The 18830-nt window shown below is 39.7% G+C and overlaps 1 protein-coding gene across 2 annotated transcripts in view; it reads right to left on the minus strand.

Annotated features, from left to right (window-relative positions):
• Positions 1–3343: 3343 nt before the first annotated feature.
• The window catches only part of mylk4b (myosin light chain kinase family, member 4b), a 36644-nt gene continuing 21157 nt past the window's right edge, over positions 3344–18830 (minus strand). The window contains exons 1-13 of one of the 2 annotated variants that reach the window (XM_006797830.3): positions 12246–13038; positions 11193–11274; positions 9804–10173; positions 9391–9611; positions 8303–8408; positions 7568–7661; positions 6236–6345; positions 6005–6146; positions 5659–5729; positions 5448–5576; positions 5134–5365; positions 4699–4747; positions 3344–4565 (exon numbers count right to left, since the gene is read on the minus strand). In XM_006797830.3, coding sequence (XP_006797893.2) covers positions 4555–4565; positions 4699–4747; positions 5134–5365; positions 5448–5576; positions 5659–5729; positions 6005–6146; positions 6236–6345; positions 7568–7661; positions 8303–8408; positions 9391–9611; positions 9804–10173; positions 11193–11274; positions 12246–12776 — 2148 coding nt within the window. In that variant the 5' untranslated portion in view covers positions 12777–13038 and the 3' untranslated portion in view covers positions 3344–4554. Of the gene's footprint in view, positions 4566–4698; positions 4748–5133; positions 5366–5447; positions 5577–5658; positions 5730–6004; positions 6147–6235; positions 6346–7567; positions 7662–8302; positions 8409–9390; positions 9612–9803; positions 10174–11192; positions 11275–12245; positions 13039–18830 lie in introns of those variants that run through there. The other variant, XM_006797831.2, reaches the window with a different exon arrangement.

Below are 18830 nucleotides of genomic sequence, written 5' to 3' on the forward strand. Positions count from 1 at the left end.
TCCCAGATGTGGTGGCAGTGCAACATGTCATGCATGGATTGGAGACTGGGTCCAAACCGTTGTCCCATGCATTAACCCCAACAACTCTTATACACCGTCCATGTTAAAAGAGTAAGGTATCGTTAATAGAAGGTTCAAAGTCAGCGAAGAATGACAGACCCCCTTGTGGCCATGCATCCCAGCCGGGACAAAAGCTCCAACCTCCTTGAAAGATCCTGTGGGTCCCTGCTCAGCAGACTGAGAGGTGTCAGGAACCAGATGTCCGAAGCCACCAAGAAAACCCTGTGGCTAAATGCATCACACTGTTAAGCAAGCAAGTGAAGTTTGCGGACGACACTACAGTGGTGGGTCTTATCACCAAAGGTGATGGGACGGCCTACAGGGAGGAGGTCAGTGCCCTGACCCACTGGTGTCAAGACAACCATCTTACCCTCAACGTCGCAAAGACAATCAAATTGAAAGTGGACTTCCGGAGGTGCAGAGAAGTACACACCCCCATCACCATCAACGGCACTGCTGTGGAGAGAGTGAGCAGCATATATATATATATATATATATATATATATATACACACACACACACACAAAGATTATATTTAGTATACACATTCAGTAATGCGCATACACTCTTATATTGTACATATATTTATTCATATAATTCTCAGATTTACCCATTCTTATATTTTGCTTGTTCTTATGTTATTGTATTTTTACACACCTCTGTTGCTTGTGAAGCTCGCACACAAGAATTTCACTCACATGCACTGTATCAGTGAGCCTGCACATGTGATGTGACCATAAAAGTGATTTGATTTGAAGCACATTAAGCATAAAGGAGACTCCCTGGCTAGGCACTGGTGAGAGCATCTACCCTTAGTGGGGCGCCGGCCTATACCAAGAAAAACCATAGATGGCAGAGTTGTGCGCTTGGACAGAAAGATGTCCAACCAGGCTATGTTGTACTGATTCCAAATCATTCGCACTACTCGTGGGTGCAACTTAGGGGACTCTGTGGCAAGAGTGTCAGTCTGTCATGGTTTTTTGGTCTGCCCGGGAGATGCATGGTTCTCAGGGAAGTAAACTGTAAACGCACTCATGTTAGAAACCTCTGGGCTAAGTGACTGAGTGACCTCGTCACCCAGATGGTTTATGTGAAAGTCTGCTGAGGTGCTGTCTGTTCAAATGAGGACGTGGTTGCCCTAGATGTCGGGAACTCTTCTCCCTGGGGTGGCTGTAGCTCCGGAGCTTCTACTGAGGTAGTATTTACTGACTGGAAGGTTAGTGGTTTGATTCCTTGGCTCCCCCAGTCTGCATGCCAACTGTCCTTGGGCAAGATACTAACCCCATTTGCCCCTGAAGAACTCCCCCTATCTACTGTTAAAATCTTCTGTTTATATGTGCCACCGATTGGTAGGTGGCTGATTGGAAATTTGCAGGCTACACCAAGGTCCAGTGTTAAAACTATTTTAAACTGCTGTAATGTAAAACTACTCCAAGAAGGATTTATGTCTCGTTGCTGCTGTCTTACAGTTTATCCATCTTTAAGTATATAAGCTCTTACATTTTTCATGTCCTTGTGTTGCATTATCTGCCCCTCCCTCTCCCATTACTGCTTTGTGTATTTTCCCAAGTCTTCAGACACTAATAAACATTTCAGATTTCATTGAGATGAGGCTGGGGAATGAGCAAGTGAATTTTCGTTGGTCTTGGATGTCCTCTTCCTTTCCTTTTCCCAGAGCCTTGCTCGCACTTCAGTTTTGATTTACGCTGATAAAAAGTGGCTCATTCTGGTACAGCAATCAGATATTTTGATGGATGTGAAAAGATCCCCGAGTTGATTGCAATTCGAATTTCAGCAGGTCACAGGGTGGTTTTATGTGACAATGTAAACTCACAACCCCAGCCTTTTATCTGGTGGATTTATGAGAAAAATGTAATTCTCAGCTGGAAAACTCTCCGCTAACTCAGCATATCAACTAATCAGTGAATCGCCCTCATTCTCATACTGTTTTTTTTTCCTCTCTTTTTTTGTTTTTAACTTTGACCCATAAAATTGGTTATCTTCTCTTTGTTGGACTGTCATTTTTCTTTTGCAAATAGCCAAAAATCCCTCGCTGTGCACAGGGACATGTTTGTTATTGCTGGAGGATGAGACTGAGGGGGACTCAGATGGAACTCAGTTGTTAAATGAGGTTTGGATTCTCAGCAGCTGACTGTGTGAAGTAATGATGCTTCCAGCCGCTGATTTCCCGTAATGCTGCATTAATCACTGGACATACAATCCTTAGTAGGGATTTAAGCACAGAATCTCATGAGTCATATCAAATATTTAAATACAGTTACATCCTTTCAATCATTTGCTATTGTGCAGTCTTCCTTTGGCTTGGGTTAAATATTTTGACAGTTTTTTAAAGTGGGATTTTGGAGATAAGTGGATTAAAACGGCTAGTAAAACTAGGAGACAGGGAACAACGGAAAACGAGTAACTTTTAAAAAAAAATTAAACACTACGTGTGGTCTGTGCATAGTGAAATTAAAATAATGGGAATCACATCTGAAACAGTCAAAGAGGCCTTCATACAAATCTACACAAGGCCAAATTTAGCAACCTACAGCTACTTTTGGTCTTAAGAATTGCAGATACACTATAGATTACAAGGATTAAATGTGACCTTAGGCGTGTTTTCACGATTTTAGGTACATTTCTCTTTCTGCGAGGCTGTAGAATGCTGATTTGTAGTAATTGAGTAATATGAAAATTAAGTAGTTAATATACCTCAAATACAAATAATCCTTTACGTTTCTCTCCTTACCCTATTTTGTATCTGGTTCACATTCTGAGATGAAAGGGTCAAATATCTGGTGACTTTCTTTTGGTTTGTTTTGTTTTTTGGAAACATGGAAAGAGTCAGGATGCATTTATAAACTTATAAAAACATAAGAAATTATAACATGTTCAATTAAGAAGATTTTGTAGCAGGACAATCATCCCAAATGAACTTTAAAACTCAGAAGATTAAAGATGACCAAAGAATGCATTTTCATGGACTTTCCTCTACATGCGCTTGTAGTTTCAATGAATCAGTGCTTCAGTGCTTGCTCTACCTTCTTTATCTTTATAGATATGACAGCGTACATAAGACAGGAAAGGGGGGACCTAGACCACTGTATTGAGGACTAGAGGCTTTGTTACATGGGTTACCTACTCTGCTGAGAGCAACAGGGGTGCCCTACTTTAGAACTTTTTAAAAAATCAAAGCAAATTCCAAAGCAGAAGTATCTTTACTGTCATATTTGTTTTTCAATTTCCAAAAATACCCAGTAAGTAAGATGCACTATGAATCTTGTCTGGTGTGAGTTATTTATTAACATAATAATATTTCATAATTACTGATCTCTCATCATTGCACAAGAATACCTGAAAAAGAAATAATAAATTCAAATGCACAAGTATTGAATTCACAGAGCTTTTCTGCTTCCAAATGGAAAAGCAAACAACTGAGCGTTGAATTCACATTTAGTTTTCATCTCCTTGAAAGGGATGACAAAGCAATGGCTGGTGTCTTCTCTGCTCTGTTGTTGGCTCTCCATCAAACTGAGCTGCACAGATGCACTTACCATCTGTACATAACTACATTAAAACCTGCTCTTCTCCACTGAAAAAAATCACTTATTGAATAAAAGCTCTTCAAGTACATTCTGGTGTTGAACCAGTAAATAAATGAACATAAGAATCCACTTCAGTCATGAAAATATATATATATATATTATTCACAGGTAGTATTCTGTTGTTCGTTATGCCTTCATGGAAGGTGAAAGGGCTACTCCTAACTGCCGAAGCAAGACAAGGTGGTGGCATAAATGCATACAGAAGGTGATGCGGGCTTAAAAATTAGGGTGAACGATGGCACAAACCAAGATATATTCACTGGCTCACTGATCCCTAACATTTTGTCACTCCTCAACGGGAAGTGAGGGTATGCAGTGCTGTGCTGTACACGAAATAAATTAATCAGCTATGACTTCAAATTCAATCAAATTCTAAATATACTTAAACTTATGTTCAAGAAAAAAAACATTTCGTTTTTATAAGACTTGTAAATTAAAAGAAAAAAAATCGCAAAAATATATTATTCAAATAAGAGAATTCAGTCTATATTGTGTTTACAAATGTTTTCTGACTCTTAGAGAAAATAAATGAAGAAAGTGCAAAGCATGCAAGAAAACAGGACAATATGACAAACTGTGGCTGAATAACAAGGATGGTTTGATGCTATACACAGCTGATCTGTCACATATGTGGAAGCAGACAGGTCACGTGGCCTTTATGTGTCCAACAGTTTGGGTTCTTCATCATCAGTGTTTTCAGACACTACAGAATAGGAGTGTCTGTTATTACCGTGCATCACACTATCTGGAGTCAGAACTGCAAGATATGGAGCTATGCAGAAGACGGATGGAGGAGAGTAGTTATCAAGTTCATACACAGGTACAGCAGCATTGGTCCAGTGTTGGGCTCCAGCTCCTTTCATTATCAAAAGGCATGCCGAGGGTCTCACATAGTTTCTAAGAGGAAAGCAAACAATATGTTTGGCTTAATAGAAGAAAAGTTGAGAAACTGAATAGGCTCTTTGGGTTGAAAATTAATTAAAACATTTATATATAAGCTAACAGGAAAACGAAGACAAAAATCTCTTACTTGTCTTACTCTCTGAAGGAGGACCATGCGTGGAGTGGCACTTAGTTTTCTGCAGTAAGAGGATCCAGGAAAACAGTTTGTTATTACACTCTTTGAATTAGGATAGCAAACAGGGTTCAAAGATGCATAACACAAACACTTTTAAGTCTTCCTTTCATGTTTACAATAGATATTACACACATATTGGTTAATTTGCTTACATGCAAAATTTACATCTAATGTTGTTACATAAGTTCAAATCTAATCAAGTGAAATTTACTTGAATGGTACACATTCATATTTGAATTAATACTTTACTTAATACTGAACTTTTGATCTTATATATTTCAGATGCATTTTACTAAAGAAAAAAGAAGCAGTTTTAAAATTTGTATTTTGTATTATTCACTGTTTACTATAAAGTAAATTTTGCTGTAAGGTGAATTTCGTATTTACCTTGCGATTTAGTTGATAGTGCAGACTCCGGTCTGACAGCCAGGGATGTTTGAGGGACTCTGTTGCGCTCATCCTCCAGCTCTTGCTTTTCACCAGAAGACGTGTGATAAAGTCTTTAGCTTCATCTGAGACGTCTTTAAACTCCTCTTCCTCAAAGTTCCACTCACAGGCCAGGATGTTGTTCAGCGTCTCGTTGTCATCATCCCCCAGAAACGGAGACAAGCCGCTGAGTCTGGACATTAAGAATAATACAGACGTCAGGAACCGTACAGGTTGTGTCTCTGTGTGTGCACTGAATGAACTCCTTGACTCACAGCATATAGGTGATGACTCCAAGACTCCACATGTCCGTGGGGAATGACACAAACTCGTAGTTGATGACTTCAGGAGCTAAAAACTCAGGCGTTCCAAAGTTGACCTTTAGCTTCTCCCTAGGCTTATACCTGTCAGAGGAACCAGATCCATAAGAGAAAAACATACTCAAATAAACCAGTGCATGAAAGATGAGGTGACTATAAATCTTACCTCCTGGCAAGGCCAAAGTCAATGATTTTAATCTTGTTAGTAGCTCTGCTGACACAAAGAATGTTCTCAGGCTGAAAAAGAACACAGATTCTGGTGTCACATATACCGTGTTTTAGAGGCCATTCTTCTTTTTGGCATAGGTGCAAAAGATAAAGAAAAGAACACAGACAACACCCTAAATTTTATTTCATTAACAGACATGGGAGCTTTTATTTTGAAACTTTATAAACTTGTCTTTTCATTAGGCTGTTTAGGCTCCAAATGAATGTTGTAACATATTGAAAAGTAAATAAAAATACTGAAAGAGATTATTCCTACTGTGATGTGAAGACTCAAGTAGGTTTACCTTGAGGTCGAGATGTAAGATGTACATTTTATGCATGTACTGCAGCCCTTCACAGATTTGCCGTATAAACAGCACCGTGTCCAACTCTGTGAGGTTGTAGTTCTCGTCAATGATGCGGTCAAACAGCTCCCCTCCTTCCACACTACCACACAAAGAGAGACACTGTTACAGCCAGTCCGAGTTTGTAGAGGCTCTTTTTGTATTGTCACAGACACCTTGAGACAAACTTACTATTCCATGACCAGGATGATGTCGTTACGCGACTCAAATGCAGCGTATAGCTGAATGAGGTTGGCGTGATTCAGCTGGTTCATCACCTGGATCTCATTCCTCACCACCTCCTTATAGACGGAAATGAAATGTAAATCAAATTTAAAATCACATATAGGAAAATGACACGTAAATATGGAAGTTAATGAATGACAAAACTATATTAATTTTAATTCAATTGTATTTTTTAGAGCCAAATCACAAAAGTTGCATCAAGGAGCTTTATATTGTAGGTTAAAGACTCAATAATACAGAGAAAACCCCAACAAACAGAATATCAGCCATGAGCAGTACTTGGTGATAGTGAAAAGGAAAAACTGCCTTTTAACAGGAAGAAACCTCGAGCAGAACCAGGCTCAGGGAGGGGCGGGGCCATCTGCTGTGACCAATTGGGGGTAAGGAGAGGAAGACAAGAAAAGGCAGTCTGCAAGATTTTTAAAGCTTGCAAGGAATACATTATGAACACAAATAACTAATGCTTGTCTTGAGGATTTTCAGTGTGTAACATATCAGCTTTTGAATTTGTAAAAAAAAAAAAAAAAAAAGACCTTAAAAGCCAAGTGCTGGTTATATTTTGCCTTATTGAAGCATGTCAAAAATAGCAAGAGTGCCTTTTGCTTCACTGCACGGACAAAATCACAATCATTCCTCTTTGGTCCCTCATATCATAAAACTGGAGCGATCAAACAGGCAGGGTCCTTTCTATGATTTAAGCTACTGCAGACTGCTATAGAAAGGTTGGTTTGGTCAAGATGGTATGTTAGGGACGAGGTAGATCAAATCCTTCGTGGCAGTTTTTGCTTGTGGTTCAGTTTAAAATGTTCAATGGAAACAGAAGTTACAGACATAAGGGACTTATTAAAAAGTAAATATTTGTATTAGCAGCATGCAACTCATAGCAGCCTGTACTGCAGCCATTCGGGGGCATAGTTAGATACAAATAAGACAAAACACATGTACAGTCAGACACAAAGTGCCAGCTGTGGGCCATTTGAGGATCTGGCTACAAGTTTAATGAGCTTTTTAAATACTTCAGATTATAATCTAACCACACAGCTATACTCCGACATCTGATCTCCACCACATATCTAGTTGACTGAGAGAAATAAAGACACAGTGAGGCTGACAAATGTCCATTACCTCAGCGCGTCTATTTTTAAAATCGAATCCTTTATAGTGCAGTGATAAAAGTGACCATGTATTAGACTGTCTGAGAAAACTGGCATCTCAGCAGCATCGCTAAACCTGGATTCTGTTTCGTATTCAGCATTAACCAGCCAATCATTGCTGCACCTTCTCTTTCTGGCTCCGGGCTTTGATGATCTTGGCAGCCAGAGTCAGACCAGACGAGTTCTCTACGCACTTGTGGACTTGTCCAAAACGTCCCCTAATGAAAGAAAAGCAAACACACGGAGGAGTTAGAGGTGTGGACAGATGGGATGCAGAGCCGGAGAACAACCGTTCTGTAAATTGGATTTTTATTATTAAAAACAAATATTTCTGGCGCTGAAATATGATGTTTCATGTTTGATGGTATTTGCTGCTCAAGAGTATTTGGATACGGTTTTGATTGGTTTTGTTCAGGATCTCTTTAATGTTTATGTCGGACCACTTAAACAAAGGGGTTTTATAAATCAGCTGCCATTAAAAAGCTGAAAATTCATTTAAATATCAAAATAACAATTTGTTTGTGACTCTTACTTATGTCTATACATTATAATAGTTTATTGACTCGTTTAGAAATTCTGGCTATGCTCTTGTGTAATTTGACAAATGTGTTCGCGTGCTAAGGAGTAATCTTCTATTTGAGAGGCAGGATTTAGCGCTGGTCTGTTACATCAGAGAGCCCCCTGAGGGTCAGCACCATTTGCCCTTTGGGGGGCAACTAAAATTATTAGCGCAGGGTGTGAGATCGTCTGTTATTTCATTATTGAGGGCCAGTGCACACTAAGCATCTGTGCCTGTAACTGAGTGAAATGAAAATAAAGTGCTGTAATGAGAGATGAATGTTCTGAGTGTTTCACTCACCCTCCCAGGACCTCCTCTCTGTTGATAGTGTAATAGGTGGCGATCTGGTGGGGTTTGGGAGTAACGATGCGGTGGTCGAAAGGTGCTAGCGGTGGAGGACTTGAGTCTAAAGAAGAAATGAAAAAGAAAGGCAAAGAGAAGACAAGTTACTGTTAGAGTGCAGAGAGGGAACGGAAGGCTGAGGAAGAGGTCTCAGCACCCAGAAACAAAGTAGTTTAAAATAGCAGCATGCCAGCGTCTCATTATGTGCTCCGCCAGCTGTGCTCGCTGACATGTTAGTGACGCTCGCACAGGCATGTTGTTATGACACTGAAGCTGATTTAAAGTCTGAGGAACGCAGAGGCAAATGTCATAAAGTAACTCATCGAGCTGAGTCTACACGGAGAGCCTAAAGGATGCATGAATACTGCGCTGAGCAGTCCAGGATTTTGAAACACTGAGGTCATGAAGCCTAAATGCATCTTTTATGGATAGCACTGGAAATAAAAAAAAAAATACCTCAAAGATGCACTATGAAAAGCATCTGACCTTTTTTTGCCAACTGTCACATATCTTTTATTTGCAGCTTATAGCAGATTCAAACAACAGAGGTTGACCTAAAGTGCTTTTTTACATCTCCCCCCCAAAAAAATACATTAAAGCTGAAAGGTGTGTTTTGTTGTGTTAAGTAAAAATCACTGTGTTTTAATGATCATTAAAATGTGTTTTAAGGTTTTCAGATTGTTGATGATTCATCTCATTCATCATGAAACCCTGTCCTCCTCTAATAGTGCCCTGCATGTTCTTGGGATTGGATCAATATTGAAATTTGCAGTATTGCACAGCAGTACTTCTTGATCTTTGTCAGTCTGTGGTCTCTACTCCCTCACATACACATTGATAAGATACTGCATGTATACAATATATTGACTGACACTGACGGTGATTCAGAGGCCTAAATTTCAAAACACAAGTTCCTGAAATCGTTCCTTACCTGATTTCTACAAACACTCCCATTTACATGTCGTAGCATTAGTTGTAGAAAGCAACAGTCTACACCCCAACCTCCCTGGACACTTCAGAAAAGAAGCACTCACACACTTTCTTACCAATAATAAACTCCTTTATTTCCTCCGCCGCCTCCCCTTCGTTTTCTGTCTTCGCTTGGTCACATATGGAGACCTGTGGCTCGGCTCCCTCTACGACCTGTCCATCAGCCCTTTCCACTTTACTGTCCTCCACCCGGCTCTTTTTGAGGTCGTCTTTTCCTAGGTCTTCTTCCGGGACATGGCGTTTGCTACAAGTGGCCACATCACCAGCCTCCTCGGAGCTTCAGAAAGAAAGGCATAGAATATGAATGTGTGATGTGATTTGAAGTTCCCCTTTTCCTCCCCCAACAAAAGAATTTCCTCTTAGCTGGCTTAATGATCCAAAGAAGTAAAAGTAAAGAAAATAAATAGTTAACTTAATGAATTTAATAGCAAGTAGCATAAAGATATATGGTAGCTTTGCTAAGACACACCTGTCATACTGAAGCACAGAGGCCCTGCAGATCCAGGCTTTTTCTGATTTTGATGATTCTTCTCTATGCGTTGTCTTCACATCATCTTTCACTTTTCCACGATTTTCAAGACTAACATCTTCTCCATTTTGCTTTTCTTCTTCTTTTTCTTGTTCTTCTGGCTCAGAGTCTTCAAATATACCCCCCTCTCCTTCCTCATCCTGTCTTTCCTCAGCCTCCTCCTGCCTTTCGTCTGATTGGGCAACAGAGGTCTGTCTTCCACTTCTTCCATCCCCCTCAGCCTCTATGTTTATGTGCGAATGCTCGGTGTTCTGCCTGTTGAGCTTTTCCACCTGTTCCTGGAGCACAGGCTCATTCAGGGAGGAGGTGTCTATAGTGAAGAAAATACACGGATACAACCAGATGTTTGGTGAAAACGCTGTATTATATTTACTAAAAATGAATGTAATCAGATGATTGATAATCCTCAGATAGATGGAATTCACTCATCACATATTTACATCTTATGCTAGTCTGGGTGGTCACTTGCTCGATAAGTCTGGCCCAATTCAGATAAAAATCTCACATCATCCTCTGGATAGTTTGTTGCAGAGTGTTGTAAAGACACGAGTGCAGATCCGGTTCTCAGATCCATATTAAAGCTGTCAAGCTAGGACCTAAATTCTGATCTGTCATCTGTGTTTCAGATTTTGCTCATATATAAATTTATTATGCAAGCTTGACATGTAAACATGGGGGATTATTGCAGACAAATACTGTTTAAATTTTATTCACTTTGCCTTTTGTGTTCTGACTGTTTACATGTTGGTCAATGTGAATGTATCCTATTTATTTAGATACTGTTTCATTCTCCTACTTGGGTCTCTTATACTGTCTTCCCTCACTTTTGCCAGATTGCTATGTCTTCAGTGTCTTTTTGCATTTTCTTCTCCTCATTGCCTGAATTTGTAGTGTTGTTTGATTTCTCATATATTTAAATAAAGGCTGAACTGCCTCTTGTCTCCCATTTGTGCTGTTATCCTTTAAACATGATGAAAACTGCATTTATGTCTGCCAAAAAGTCAGCAGATGTAGCAGTGCAGCCATGCAAGACTTCCAGGGATCATTACATAGTTTGTCTACATACAAAATGTACATTTTTTAAAGGCCTTCTTAATATGTTTCCCATCATTTACTTATATTTTATGTTTTTATGCTAAACAGAACACATATTTTATATTACAAAAACAATTCTCAGAAATCCTGAACTGGTCTCCCCGTTATATTCCATGATGTACATATATTTCAGATTTATGATGTATTATATGCAGATAACGAGTTTAGAAATTTTGTGGTGGGCTCTGCATAAACTTGTGATTGTGGATTGTGTAATATCTTGTTTGAGTTTACCTGACGTTTCTTGCGGTTTTCTCTTTTTCTGGGCCTTTAAACCTTTCAGGCTCAGCTTGGCTTTTTCCTTATCATCCTTTGCCTGGATGTTAACAGAGGAAAGAAAGATCAGGTTTTAGACATTGTGCGTAACATTCAAAAGTGGGACAAAACCTCATAGAAAGGAAAATTGCTGATAGATGCAGATATTTCCATTTGTGCAATAATGTGACAACAAGCTTCAAAGCAGTCTCAGTTTCTGTTGCGAAGGTTTTCCCTCATAACTCAAGTGTATTGATGTCTTGCTCAGCAGATGCCTCCTTCTGGCCAAAGAGGAAATATGTGGCATTTCAACTATAGCAGTTGAAATGCTACACATCACTCGAATCAGTTCCACACTTTAAAAGAGAAATATTCACTTTATCCCTACATACAGTATATCTGACAGTCGCCATATGGTGCAATAAATCTGTCTCCTTAACCCTGTATCTAAAAAAAACCCCTGAATCAGCAGTGTAACTATAGATTATATGAATGCATGAACTATACAATATATGTTGCATGTGTTACACATCTGTAACATATATTCATATTTGGTTACAGCACTAGGGCGTGAGTCTCTCTAATAAATCATGGCATTAAGAACTATTAAGAATTTGAACTGAAGCTGTGCAGCTGCACTGCAAGCTGATAAAGACGTGGTCTGGGAAAGATAACCAATGTGACATTAATCATTTACACCTCGGAGGCCGACCACAGTCTCAATGGTAAATCACTTAACATTACAGCAGGCACAGCAGAGCCAAGACCAGCCACATAGGAGTCATATCTAAACTCACAGGAGTTAAACGGCAGAGTTTTAAAAAACATTGCCATTTAAATGTTATTTGAACTGTCACATATACACAATATGAATACATTCAGTCAAGAGGATACCAATGCAACCATGCTCACTATACAGTGAGACCTTTCACTTTCACTGCCATGTTCAACAATGCAGATAACGGAACTTTAAAAGTGCTTTTGCTAGATTCTAGTGGAAAACTTGCTCAAGATGTCGTTTAAACCTCTCACCTTCCTGTTGGCTTTCCATCCAGGCTGTTTGAACAGAAGCTCCACCAACCTGGAGCTCTTTACCACCTCACCGATGAAGCTTATCACCTGCTGGGTGCCCTCCACCAGTTTCTCCACCCCCTCCAACCTGCGTCCCTGACTCTCCATGTGCTCGCTGGCCCTCTCCACGGCCCCATGCAGCTCCCTGCATACTGCTTCTACCCCAGACCCACGTCTTTTTCCATGGCTTTCCTCACGTATTGAAGCTAGATCCAAACCCATACCCCTGACATCCTGCGACAGGCCATCCAGCTTGATCAAGACAGTCTGTTGCATGTTGAGCAAACACTCCATCTGAGAGCTCAGGAAGTCCATTCGACTTTCCACAGAAACATCATGAGGAGAGCAAGAGGATGATGATGAAGAAGAGGAAGAAGCAGCCTGAGACTTTTCTGATCCATTTAGAGAAAGCTTCCTTCCACCTGGCTTCTGCCCGTGAAGAGGGTTTGGATCATAAACCTTGGCTAAAGAGTTAACAAGGCTGGAGCTCATGATTGACCTAAATGTGGCTTCTAATAAAAAAGCGTTTATTTAATCTAAAGTCCAGTTACTCTCACAAAGTCTCAACTAGCACAAAAAACATAGTGCCAGACAAAGCTGCAGACAAGTTAAAAGGACTGGAGGGACAACAGATTGCTCTCTTCCAATCCTTCACCACCGAGCTGAGTTTTAAGAATAGCAAATGGCTGTTCTCCCAATTACAGTGCAACACCCCTGTGGACGTAAGGGACTCGGTGGCCAGTGATAAGAGCTGAGGGCTCGAGTGTGCAGCGGGGGATGCTGGGGAGGGTCGCTATGTGACATTTGAGATACTTCAAAAGCCCTTCAGTCGGGTGTTAGAATCCCAAGAATGCTGAACTAAATATGATGCTGTAAAAAGCAAGATAAACAAATATAGTTTAGGGCCAATAAAGAAAAGCACAACATCTCTAAATCTGAAGAGCCCGTGCCATTTTTCAGCAGGTTTAGTCACATTACACCATTAATCACATTTTCATTTTGTTCTTCACAAAAGAACAAGATTGAAGGAGGGATGCCAGCACGTGCGAAGTGGTACAAAAGTTACTAATTAAAGAGGACTGAGATTATTTCTGAACACTGCCAAATACTATCAGTTTGTCGCTTTTTACCCCTAACTTGTTTCACTCAGAGGAGCAGAGAGGAGCCATTTAAATTTTTACCAAATCACCACCATTCTGACTATTTAGCAGACTGTTTTCTATCTTTCTGCAGTGTATTGCTGCATTTTTGATTGTATTTGTGGTTAAATATGAATATTAACGATTTTTTTATTTGCTGTTCATTAAGTTTAAAAGTCATCATTTATTTTACAGCTCACTAATCCTGAGCACACACTGTTCAAAGACAGAAGTCGAGTAAAAGTTAAAAGGGTTTGGTTTCCTCTGGAGGCCACCAAGTGGAAAGAACTTCCGAGGTTCCCAATATAAGCCTGCTGTCCACACACCGTGAGGGACACAAAGACAACGGGACACAGGTGATCCAGCTGACACCTAAGAACTGTTGATGCAGAGGAGAGGGGGATTGTGGGAGAGGAAACTTCCTGCACATGTGTTGCTGTACAGAATTAAAGAGGACAGACATACACGCTGTCGCTGACACACGAGTTCATATTCATGAACAGGCCCACCTACTGAGACGTGACTCTGCACATTGACCTCAAACTTTTCCACATCTCAGTACAGTCTATCTGGAGTAGGCTGAGCGACAAAGCGCTGGCGCCTATATACTAGCACCCATTTGTCAACAACGGAAAAACCTGACCTATACTCTGCTCCTCACGCTGTTCCCAAGTACGGACAGCTCATCAGCTGTCAGGGTTAACACTTGTATCCCCAGTGGCTATTTGCTATTGAAGGTGAGAATGATAAAGGACACGGTGCAAGTGCAGACAGAATGCAAAACATATGGTTGAAATACATGTTTCCTTACTGAAGGAGATCAGTAATCCGGCAAAAGCGCTTTCACACCAAACTGCTTTATAAAGATTATTGCAAAGCCTCTGTTTGACATTAATCAAAGGTAAAATAATGTAATTATTCAGGGTCTAAAATGATATTCAGTGAAACTTCAGAAACAGCTCTCATGCTAAAGTGGATTATTGCAAGTAAACATATAGAAAAATCTGTTTTTTGTAGCTTTTTCAAGCAATTGCTTTGTACGGTGGCCCTAAGAGGTCAAACTGTTTAAGAAAACACCTGAAATTATAAGAAAAACAACTGCAAAAGCACATAAAACGCAACAGAAGTTGTATAAAACACAAAGGACGTCGAAAAAAATGCAGCCGAAGCTTACAAAAAATAATCATAATAATCATAAAACATGACAAAAATACTATATGAGGGAGAAAAAGATGAATGCACTTCCATCTTTTCCATCTCCATCTGAGGATTCAGCAGTGCTGTGAAGGAGGAAAAAGATGGAAGATATTGTGCTTTCATCTTTTTCCTCCATCACAGCACTGGTGAATCCTCTCCTTCATGCCTTCACTATCTCAGTGCAGTGTTTTGGTTTCTGTCACTTCAGGAGCTGGTCCGTCACAGTTTTGTTTCCCCCAAAACACTTCTGTTGTGCTTTTTGACATTTTTGTAATAGTTCTCTTCTATTTTATTCAACTTCTGATGTGTGTTTTATGTGCTTTTGGAACATTTTCACATTTCGTGATGCATTTAGAAGGTGCAGTACATTTGGCCTCACAGGGCCACCATAGTTTTGCACTTGAAACAGCACAAACTAAACACCACAGATTCAACCACAAAGAGGTTTTTATGTCTCTGTATCAACGGCCTGTTTCATAAAGGTATTTCTCAGGAGTTTTGCGGATAACTTGGACTCAGGGAAGAACTGGGTGATCAAAGGTCACTGTGTGAAAACAATTTCGAAAATATCTAGTTAAAGAAAATCTAGTCAGGATTCATTCATGAATGACACTTTAGTTAACATGTCAGATGTTTTTGTTGTCTTTAATTAATTAAAACATGTTCTATGTACACTGGGTGTTCATTTTAAAGCAAGATGCTCTGACTATATAAATACTTTTGTTAAACTTCAGTACTATATATGTTACAGCAAGTTAGCACAGATCTCAAGCATCTCTTTTGAAAAACTTCAGAAAGTTTTGCACTTAGCCATAGCCAATAAACAATGACCTATAGGAAACACACACACACAGACAGACAAATACACACATGTAATGACTCAAAAGAATTGCTGCCATTAAAATGCTACATACACACGAAAACACCGCATCTCAGGAAAAATTATTATTTTCAGGAGCTGTCTTTTTTGGTTCCTCTTTCTCTCCTTCAAAGATCCTTGCTTCACCCAAGCTCAGTGAGTTGCTGCCGTGCCACCATGGAGAGTGTTTATTGTTTCTAAAGGAAGAAGAGGTTACACAGACATTTCCTGCCACTGCGGTCTTTTTGATTTACATTTGAGAATACTCAAATAGGAATGCCATAATATTTTATATGAAATAAACATCATATGTGATATGCAGCTCTGTGGTCATAATTGCACTGTGTAAAACCTTTATCTTTTTCAAAGCTACTATTTGTGTAACAAAAAGAAAAATCAGACCAGATACATTTTAACAGCATTAAACAATTTTTTCACAGGCAACAACAATTGCTTCACCGATCAAAACAATACTGCTACAACAAAAAAAAAAGAAATTATTATTTAGATTATATTATACTGTCATATACTCAAAAGTATCTTGTGCTTGTTTTAGAAATATATAAGTAAAAAAGGAGTGAACAGTACACTATTTTATATGAATGTATCCTCCTTTTCCCTACTTCTTTATCTCCTTATATCGGCATCAGCTCTGAATCACTGCATACTCCATAACAACTACCTTTTGTGGGGACAAATTGTGATACAGTAGATGGCTAAATAAATCTCCAGACAGACTCCACACTACAAAGAGCCAGTAGGGTTGGAGCAGAGTGCTGGTAGATTGGTCTGGTGGAAGGTTTAACTGTACTCTGTCAGACAAGCTTTGAAATCCCTAGTCAGAAAAGGTTACATGGTAACACGAGAGGCTGTGTGGTATAGGAGCACAGTTTGGGAATGAGGCTGACGCAGCCTAGCCACTCTCACCGCATATAGAATTACTCAGCAGGAAGACACAGACAATTTATAATGCTTATTCTACTGCCGTGGGCTTTCCAGTAATCCATTATCACTCCCAGAGCCACAATTATAGACTGTGTCACACATAACAAATGCACGCCTTGGGATGGCTGCTGTTGTGGTAAACCTGGTCCATATTTAACAATGCTGTAGCTTGGCGAGGGAAAGCTGAAATAAGAGGGACATTGTAAGTAGGTAATTTACTTAAGTGATGCATTTTTTCATATTTTTGAGACAAACATTTTTTCCTAGGCTTGCTTATTTATAAACTAGAACACAGAAAAATGGTCTAAAATGTGTTTTCAGTTTCTCGAAATGACAGCAAAATATAAATGTGCATGTGTCAATAGATTCATGCATGCCTTTTCTATATTTTGTTTCAAATTGATATACTTGAAAAGCAGTTTGAGTCAGGTAGACGAGTGTTTTAAAGGACATAGGAAGAAGTAGGGGTTGTGGATTAAATTGGTGCCTCCTATCCAAATGATTAGACCAGGAAGGGAAGGGATACAGACGAGACATTTTGGACCCACCGACAACAGCTCAGTGACGGCTCTTTGAGCTTTGGCATGTTCCAGGGCGCTGGTCCCGCTCTGGGACCCCTGGATAATCCAGGGTTTCCCTCCCAAATGGCATCCCTAACCACATAAGATTCACCATACTATGAATATGACTCACACCTCGCAACCTTGCTGAGACCAAAGATAGTTGCATTCAGAGAGGGGGTCTTCATCAACCCAGCAGTGTGCTTGACCTGAACAGTAACGAACCACATGCACACTCATTCATTTTTACATTTTCACCTTTCATTAGATCTCTGGAGAGAGAGAGTACACATGGTGGCTGCCCAACTGTGTGACTAAATGCACAAGTGTGAATGAATGGATTTTGAACAATTAGAAAGTGCAACAGAAACCTATTGCACACACTTTTTGTGAGTTAGCCTTACACTAATTTAAAAGTTTTATTTTCTTAGAGGTTTTACTTTGAAATTCTGGAAAAACCCTCATACAAGCTATTTCAGCCCTGCATGCCAGCCAAAGTATGCAAACCCAAGATACCGTCTCTTCATAGTTGTACATTTGAAATAGAAAATTTCAACATTTTTGCACTATCTACACTTTTTCCTTACAGTTTCCTATTAGAGATTTAGTCGTTGGGAGCAACATGAGTCAATTTGAAACTAAAGTTTTGCTAAACCTGCACCATGCAAAGCTGCAGTGATCTGTTCAGCAGAGGTGAGGAGGTTATGTAACATTTTGCGTTTAATGACAGGATTGTTCCGTTGTTGATAGACCATATAAGTCTGGCGAGTAGATGCCAACAGGAACAAGTGCACATATTATCTCCGCAGCTCCACCTGCTGCTTTTCTATCTGTCAAACCTGCATGTGTCACCACTGGCCGATGACAGTCTGTTCTTTCCACAGTTTAGCTGCCATGATAACCAGATGGTAGATTTAGCTCTCAGCAGCCTCAGAGCTCAGTGGGACAGGAAAAAATTCTCTCCATAGAACAGAGGTGCTTTATTACGTCAGAAAAGTTTGTGTGTATGTGAAGCGTGTTTGTGGTGCAGGGGGTGGCGAGGATAAGCATGCGGATGTGTTACATGCTAAACGGCATGAATGCATAACCCTGAGTGATATCACACAAATGTCAAATATCAAAACTGTATCACATTCCATTTTATGCTAAACTAAAAGCTAATGGTTTAGATTTATTCGATCAAAACTTTTCTCGTACAGAAATCACACTTACTTAAGTGCTGGCAATGATGCAAACATGCAGATAGACACAGTCCACAGGCACAAACCAGAGACACTTCTGGTATTTACAGGTAATTCAATAACCATGTTGATGCACTTGGGATATCTGGAGACCCCTAGAGCATCCTCCGCAAGACTTTTTGGGCTACTTCTTACTTTGGGATACTTTGAGTGTTTATAGAAGGAAATATTCTACATATAAAATTGAAACAAAATCATTGGATATTTAAGGCTTATTATGCACTAACTATTAGCTTAGGGCCACGCGGAGACAATTTTGCGAGATAGGATCTAAAAAGTTAAGCCGACACATATTTTTGTTTCAATGCCCCAAAACATGCAAAAGCAGCAAATCTGATACATCATACGTCCAGAGACGGTTTCAATACAAATGGGTTGTTTGGCACAGTCTGAAGTGAAGTCATTTCGTGCATTATCACCAAGCATTTTTGCTTTTCATGTGTTTTTTTCACAGCATGTACCCCTGACAAATGAAACCCTACTTGTGACCCTCACCCTAAAAGTGAGAAGTTGAACATGTATAGACGTGCACATTCCTGAAGAGATTTGCTATTTATGTCCAATCCAATCTCATCACATTGTCACATCTGGGAAATGTTACGATG

Source organism: Neolamprologus brichardi, chromosome 17, assembly GCF_056152115.1.
Source record: "Neolamprologus brichardi isolate AB-2024 chromosome 17, ASM5615211v1, whole genome shotgun sequence".
In the NCBI taxonomy this organism is placed as follows: Eukaryota; Metazoa; Chordata; class Actinopteri; order Cichliformes; family Cichlidae; genus Neolamprologus; species Neolamprologus brichardi.